Source organism: Salvelinus sp. IW2-2015, linkage group LG4q.1:29, assembly GCF_002910315.2.
Source record: "Salvelinus sp. IW2-2015 linkage group LG4q.1:29, ASM291031v2, whole genome shotgun sequence".
NCBI classification, from domain to species: domain Eukaryota; kingdom Metazoa; phylum Chordata; class Actinopteri; order Salmoniformes; family Salmonidae; genus Salvelinus; species Salvelinus sp. IW2-2015.
The window spans coordinates 73940956-73949451 of NC_036842.1; the positions used below are offsets into that span (position 1 = coordinate 73940956).

The 8496-nt window shown below is 43.3% G+C and overlaps 1 protein-coding gene across 1 annotated transcript in view; it reads left to right on the plus strand.

Annotated features, from left to right (window-relative positions):
• Nucleotides 1–246: 246 nt before the first annotated feature.
• sema3ab (sema domain, immunoglobulin domain (Ig), short basic domain, secreted, (semaphorin) 3Ab) overlaps nt 247–8496 on the plus strand; it is a 54359-nt gene continuing 46109 nt past the window's right edge. Inside the window, 1 exon segment of the mRNA XM_023985665.2 lies at nt 247–1036. Coding sequence (XP_023841433.1) covers nt 931–1036 — 106 coding nt within the window. The 5' untranslated portion in view covers nt 247–930.

Sequence of the window (8496 nt, forward strand, 5' to 3'; positions counted from 1 at the left end):
ACTTACCGCACTTATCTCTACTACTCTCTCTGCCTTCCTTCTCTCACTCACTCTCTATCTCTCTCTCTCTCTCTCTCTCTCTCTCTCTCTCTCTCTCTCTCTCTCTCTCGCTCTCCCTCCTCCTCACTTTTTCACTCTCACAAGCTCTCTCACACGTCCCTGTGCTCTTTCTCTTACCCGTCTCCACTCCCTCCACCCCCTTCTCTCTGGCTGTGCTGGCTCCCTCAGCTGTTCTCAGTTGCTCTGTGTGCAGTGTGTAGTGTGGACAGGGCTAGGCTGAGCTGGGCTATGTTGAGGACATAGAGTGTCTCAGTGAAGACTGTTTCCCAAGCTAACTGGATTAGGAGCTGGAACATACTGGACCTGTTTGTCTTTACTAACTAAAGACAGAGTTTTAATTGAGGGCATGCTGGAAGAGAGAAAATAGAGAAACAAATAGAGAGTCAACACTAGAGAATTGCTGGAGCAGAGACCCACGTAGACTGGTCTCTAGCCCAGCTCCCCTCACTCTCCCCGGGATCGGTATGGTGGGACTCCCCTTGCCTCTGACCTCCAACATTGAGGTGATATGAGTCTGCTGTGTGGGTCCGGTTCAGCTCGGTTCACTTCCACTTAGTTCGGTTTGTCTCGGTTCCGTTTGGCTTGCGTAGACTGGCTGTTTATAGCACTGACCCATACCCCTGCTCCATTTTCAGGTTCTGTGTCTCTGGAACCCCTGACCCATAACCCCTGAACGTAGGACAGGTTCTGGTCCAGTTTTGCTAAATTACTGGACTGAACAGACTTCTGTTTGACAGTATTTCAATACTTTTTTATTTTCTGGAAACTCTACCCCTGATCTGGGACTGATCCTGGTTCTGCTGACATCTATTCTGTGTTCCGGAGGACTGGTTCTTCAGCGACCTGTCTGGCCTCTCTCTCCCCAGGATCATGGCCTCTTTCTGGGGCATGGTGGTGTTGCTGTGTGGGATGGTGGTTATTTCTGGAGCACAGAAGACGAAGAGCAATATGCCCCGTCTAAAACTCTCTTATAAAGGTGAGTCTTATTCATTTACCTTGACACTTACTGTACCATATTTCTTCCCTCTTTCTACTATTACTCTAATGCTATCTTAAAAGAAGAATCATCTATGCTTACTCTGTTCTTACCAGCTGCTCTATATTCATACTTGTCTGTATGCATATCTAGCAGGGATAGAGGTTTCTGCTGGTGCCTGTGTCTGTTTGTGTTGAGAAAGAACTGATTCACTTAACTACTAAAGATTGACTGTGATATGGCATTTCTGRGAAAGTGTGTGTCAACATAAAGTGCAACCCATATTTCCATGATGTTGTTTGGTTGCTTTTAAAAGGTTTTATGTATTTGGCTTTATACAGCACATTTTCAGCATTAATTAAATGTTTTACTGAGAATGGAAGATATGTGTCTGCCATATGCATGGGATTGAAAAGGAAACCACATTGATAGCCTATGTACTCTGCATAGAGTACATGTACTCTACACCTATGTACTCTACACTTTCTTCCTCAGAATTCCATGTGCCATATGGCTGATCAAAGACATGAACGTAGTAGGATCTGTTACAAAATATAATTACTGAGTCCTTCAGATCAGAGTAGATATGTATCAGAGTGAATATGTTAGAATCTGTTAGATCACGCTGGATCGAATCTGTTAGATATTTACTGAACATACACTGTGACCAGCTCTGTGAGATACATAGATCTGTTCTGATATCCATCTCTAGAAAACTATACACTGGAATGGATTTTATACTATTTCCACTGTGTTGTCATGGGTCAGGTGGAAACGAAAGTTCTCTAATTTCATAGAAAGTTCTAGAAAGCTCTAGAATGATATATTTTTTAWTTAACCTTTATTTTATCAGAGAGTCATACTGAGACCAAGGTCTCTTTTACAGATGATACATGACTTATATAAATTACAGAAAGTACTAAACGCAAGCAGAAAGAAAAACACAATCATAAAAAAACTAACACATTCATCGGTAATAAGGTCCTCAATCAGGTTTCTGAATTGCCCTAGAGGCGCTAGTAGGCAACAACAGATCTGCCACGCTGATCTTCAACAGGGGTGCGTYCTTAGTCCCCTCCTGTACTCCCTGTTTACCCACGACTGAGTGACCAAGCACGACTCCAACACCATCATTACGTTTCCTGACGACACAACAGTGGTAGGCCTGATCACCGACAACGATGAAACAGTCTATAGGGAGGAGGTCAGAGACCTGGTAGTGTGGTGCCAGGACAACAACCTCTCATTTAATATGAGCAAGACCAAGGAGATGATTGTGGACTATAGGAAAAGGAGGGCCGAACAGGCCCCCATTAACATCGACGGGGCTGTAGTAGAGAAGGTTGAGAGTTTCAAGTTCCTTGGTGTCCACATCACCAACAAACTAGTAAATAAAATGATACTTCAGTATGAGATGTACTCAAATTTGCCTTACTACAATCTGAAAACTACTGTTCATCTAATATGATCAAATGTGCGATTGTACGAAATAAGCCAGATATGGCCTGAGCTTTACTGGTAATGGTATTGTTTTCACAGTGAGACCTTGGATGTGGTTCTAGTAATCGTAAAAGAACTCTTCTGGATTCGTACGTTCCATAGCAGAGCTACAGATTCTTAGATGCTGAGGAGCTGCGCACAACTTCTGATGACTAATACTGATGAACCTCAGCGTTAAGCAAGAAACAGGAAGAGCGGACAATCTGCTTCTATTAACTCAACACTGAGTGCACACAGTTTATTTCTCCTAAGTACCACATCTCATCATCTTCTCCTTTCCTGTGTCACTGAGCTCTCGGCCTCGCGATCCCGTCCTCCTTCTCCGCTCCGCTACATCATCTTCGTGATTGTTAGTGTCTTTCAGCTCGTACTACCGCTCCTTCTTGACTCCTCTCTGTCTAAACCCCCTCTCCTCCGGTCTCTTCTCTCTAAAACGCCATCTCGTGCCTCCTCTCGTGTGAGCTCTCATGCTCCCGCCCAACTCTCTTCCAAGTCTTCTACATTCTACCTTCTACAGCGCTACTCTACTGGTTTTTTTCAACAGGACAGTTCGACAATTGTCCCCTTGATGGACCTAGTTGTTCTGCGAGGTTCCGCCCATATGCACAGTACCCAAGATGAACATTTCTGTGTTGATTGTTGCCTGAGAAGCGCAAAAATAGAAAAGGTAACTAGTACGCAGAGTGGTAACCAAGCAGCCTCCTGGATAGATGTGAACAGAGTCGAAGTAAGACCTTCTTTCTCATGTATTGACGTCAGAGAGCATTAGTATGCAATATCGCGAAATGATCACGACTTAAGTCAAATCGTTACACTACACTGTTCTAAATGACTCTACATCTTTAAAACGCCTATTAAATCCTCTAAAAGCTCACTACGTGGCGAGCTGCGAGTATTTCGGAGATCTAAGTAGCATCAATACACGTGTCTTGATCATCAAATAGCATTACAGATGTTTTTCATACAAGTTACTTGATTAATATAATCGAAGCGTGTGTCATCTCAACACATGGATCTATGTGTGTGGTTGTAGCGTAGTAGATACTCAAATAGGATGGGAGCTTCTTCTTTAGATGAGGTTTAGGTATATAGGATTTCTGAGGTAGAACCAGTTTTTGAACAGTAACGCCTAGCACGCAAAACAACTTATCGTTCCAGAAAAAAAACGATGCGCAAATTCTCTCATCGTGTAACTTAGGAGTTCACACTTATACCCTGAGTCCAACAAATTACGATCGTACCAGCTTAACTCACTTCACACCTCACATATCTCACGGGTTCTGCCTATCTCCTTCTCTACTCCACTCTCTTCACTTCCTCTATCTCTCTCTCTCTTCTCACATTGTCTCGCTCTCTCTCTCGCATCTACCTCTCTCTTGCGAATCATCATCCTACATACCTCTTGCATATCACACTCACCTCCTCTACTGTTTTTGCACTCCACCATCAGGCTACTCCATACTCCACGTACACACTAGTTGACTCTTTCTCATCTCTCCGATCTCGTCTTTACTCACCAACTCCCCCTCCTCACCGCCCTTTCTCTCTGGCTGGTGACTGGCTCTGCCCTCCAGCACACTTGCTTGCTCCATTCTTCCCAACCTGCAAGCTTTCAGCGCGTGAGAGAGTTGTGCATCTCTGGCGCCTATGACTGTCTAGTGCAGAGGCCAGTATTTCCCAGTTGTAAGTCTATCAGCTTGAGAGCGCAACCTTGTTGGCTGCTTTCCTTCCCATCTCTGCGCTTCCAACTCCAGAGTGCTCGCTCAATCAGTCATCATACTCAAGTTCGGTTGTTAGCGCCGGAAGCGTTAATACAGCTTGGGGACGCCAGGTCATCTGATGCAATTCTACAGTGCAGCGACATTCACACTATCTCTGCGATCCTGCTTTTGTCGTTCATAATACTAGCTCATAAGTACAGTCAGTTCTTCTGAGAGGTGGTAGTGTGCGGTCATGTCTTCCGAATTGAGAGCAAAGACAAAAAATAGATAGAAACAGATACCTAGAGAGTCGAACAGCGTAGCGCAGCAAATACTAGCATGGGAAGATCTATGAGACCCATCTGCATCCAGCAACTAAAGCGAGCTCTCACCTCACAGCCCCTGCTCACCTCACTCTCCTTCATGTCGTTGCACGGGTGGCGAACCACAATGATCGAGATTTTCTATCTGGTTCAGGGCACTCCCCTCTACTGCCTGCTCATCCTCAACCACGAGAGAGATAGTGGAGAGTCTCTGGCTGGTGTGTCGCGAGATCCGGATACTCAAAGGCATCGGATCTACCTCCTCACGTATTAGTTGGTACTCGGATCGAGTCGACCAAAGGATCGTGTATTTGCTCGCGCGCAGCCGCGGTGCTCAATTATGCATCCTTGAGCTCCGCGTATTCCTCTGCCTGCCCCTTCCAAGTCTATTCTTCTGCTGCTTGCCATGTGTGTCTACTAGAGATCCTTCTCTTTCTGACACCGCTAAATAACCCTTGCACATGAATGCCTCGATGTCAGGTGACAAAGATCTCACTAACTGAACAGATTAAAAAAAGATGATTGAGAAACCTGTGTCTGTTACTTGAACTCTGTGAAGCATTTATTTGGACGGCGATAGCATTTCTCTGGGATCTCGAGTTTTTGAGCGTCAACATAGATTACTGGTGCACTCCTGCAGCAAACGTGTACATCACACGTGTCTGTTCTTCGACCTCCCGTAGCCTAATCTCGAGACCATGACTCTCTATCTATTTAATCTTTTCCATCTCGAGTGAAGAGATCACGTACCAAGCTGACAGTACATCGAGTGTCACATAGAGACGCTTCTTAGACGTTTCTCTTGCTCACAGTGTCAGTAGCAAAAAACCAATCAAGTGCTTGGAAAAAGCTGTCCTTGTAAAATTCTGTCTGTGTTTTCTGATGAAGTGCTTTGAGTCGAATAGTATCTGCGAGGCGTACAGTGCGGTTGCCACTGCTCTCTCATGCCAGAGATCTCCACTCACTAGGCCGTTGTTATTTGCAGTATTCCTGAGAGCTGTAGGCACAATCCGAGTGGCTATCTAAGCTGATGTAGACTGTGTCCGGTAGGTTCCTTATCATGCATAAGGAGTCATCCTCAGAGGATGTACGCATAAGGCAGCGGAAATATCGCCAGAAACCAGTCTCTATACAAGATCTTTTGCTCTACTCAAAAATTAAAAAAGTGTAGAGAAGCTCACTTATTCCACACCATATACACACTTGTGACATCTACCTTATCTATGTCTGAATAGCTACAGGCCATCATCTACGTGTCCGCGTACGTTGCTCAATATCTTTTTGTACTGCGGGTCTAAGCTTACATCTCTTGTATATTTACATAGAAAGAAATGATACAGACTCGATCTCTCTTGTGCTTATCTCTAGCGTTCTCTACACAAGTCAAGACTGTCCTCTTATTCAATATGGACAGACTTCTTTCTGTATTTGTACCATCTTAAGTAAAATTACACATCCATAAGCATCCGTGGAGAATAACGAGGTGTTTCTGTCTTCCGAACTAAGTGCAACACAGTGTCGATGCGTGAGATACTCTTATGTGTTTTCGCGTGTGACGTACTATAGTAAACCTGTATTCTTCAACTTTAATGAACCTATTCATCATGAGGCAAATTGACTCTTTCGTACGATTTTTCATACTGCTATAACCCCGGGACTTTCTCTGAATGAGCAGAAGTGATTAACAACATGATATGATAGCCAAACTACCCATGATTTTTTCTCACGGAATAGTGTATCTTACAATATGTTGGTGTGGCTCTTTTTTAAAATAAATAGTGTAGTTATAAACTAGTATAGTTCTTTGTCCGTACACTGGGATATCCTTGAGGAAACAATCACAGCAACAGTCTTCAGTTGTCTAGTGCTACGTCAGATGGAAAACAAATCCATTTCAACTCAGAGATGAGGGATAAAAGACTTGAGATATACTGTGTCTGCCCAATACCAATGCGATCTGAGAATTTCTAGAACACAAAGCCGCGAACATATACGCATCCGATTTGTATAGTAGACCACACTTTTGGGATCTTCTGTCCACATACTGCTCTCACTAAAGTTGTCTTGAGTGTGTGTAGCTATCGGTAACATCACGCTGTTATCTTCACAATCACCGATGCACAATTCCACGGACATACTCGTGACCGAGCTACGGAGGATAGATGCAGAGCTTGGTGCTGACGGCCATTAAAAGGTAATTTACCACCTTCTGAGTGCAGTTTCAATTGCGTGATGATGGCTGTTCAAACGCACAGCGATTGATAGAGACAATCGTTTTAATTATATGACGATTTAGTGTGTATCTCTGTCTAGGAAGGCACGAATGAGTAGATTGTAACTTGCTACGTGCGAGATCCTACAGAATTCTATGCAGTAGATACTCAATCAGTGTGGAATTGTGTAATACTTGAGAGAAGTTACGAATGCATTGGTTAGGACCGAACGCTGTATAGGAGTCATCTGTTACGATGATCATTTGATTTCTGTATATGTCTATTTTCATGCACTAGACGCGAGTCTTGATGAGTCTCTATTGTCAGATCAGTGAATGTGGGCTCTTTGATAACTTGCCAATCTTCTGGAAGATTGGTACACTAATACCACTCCTTCAGGAAATGGGGAATGTTGCATTATTATCTATTGTCTCCACATGAGTGTTATGAGTGCAAGGGTCCGTTCAGGAAGTCTCGGAAGACAAGCGAAGCTCTTTACAGTGCGTTATATGTTGCTCAGGATTCCAGTATATGTCTAGCATGAGAAAAGTTCGTGATTTAAGCGTCGCCATGGAGCGATATATTTGTTCTCATATCAACGTTGTCTCTTAGTATGTATAATTTTAAGCGCTTATTACATAAATTCTATGCAGAGAGTGTTCCTACTCCACTTTTCTGAACGCTAACACTTGCTCCTGAGTTGCTAGTGCAGGATACTATCTGAGGCGTATCATACTGAAACATTATAAGGCAGAAGAAAATATACTGCAAGACAGTCATTAAGACAGAAGAATGCGCGCTAAAATTATCTCTTTACAAATCTATAATAGAAATGAGTGATGATATCTTTTAACGTCACAAATTCAGATCTGCATTTTATATAAGGTCTTATCATACATTCAGGTGTGACTAGAAAGCTATGCCCTCCCTTTGAGAGGGACTGCTGCTTTTTTAGTTAGCTGCTTGCAGGGATCTAAGTATGCAAACAAGTCATATTGGGTTGCTCATACTCCTTATGCATCCTTCCAAACGGTAGAGGTTGGAGGAAATAGGTATGCGTGTGCTCTGAGCAAGAGTCTTCCGCGCCTTCCCTTCTGAGTCACTGCACTTCTTACGTCTACCTGCTATTTGTTAGCGAATCTGTCAAGAGCGAGAGTAACAAAAGTATGAGTGCTCCAGAGCACGTAAGCTCCAGTCCAAACACTCAATTGACAGTTGACGATTAATCACCTATTGTACAAGCACTCCAACAATTAGTTGTGAGTTTCCACGGAGGGCACCAAAATACATAGCGCGCGCCAAATTCGAGTATAGCTGATCAGGGTCTAGTGAATAGTATGCCGATGAGACAGAGAAGGAAGGTCTTTCATTGAGATTACTACACTCTACAATAATGTTTTAACTAACCATATAAAGCTTTTTTATATTTAACAATAATGTTTTAACTAACCGTCACTGATGGAAGCTTACAGTCGAGTACTGTAAGCATTGCGGCAGCAAGACTAACGACCTTACCAAGTGAACTCAGTACGATTAATAGTAATTATGATGTCTGTCTGTAGAAAGAGGGATCTCACAGAAGAAAGGAGAGGGAAACAGATGTAAAACAGTAGCGGGTGGTGAAGTTTAAGATGAAAGGTTTAGGCTACTACATGATACTCTTATTATCCGAAGCCGAACAGGCCCCCTAATTAACATCGACGGGGCTTTTTATACGAGAAGAT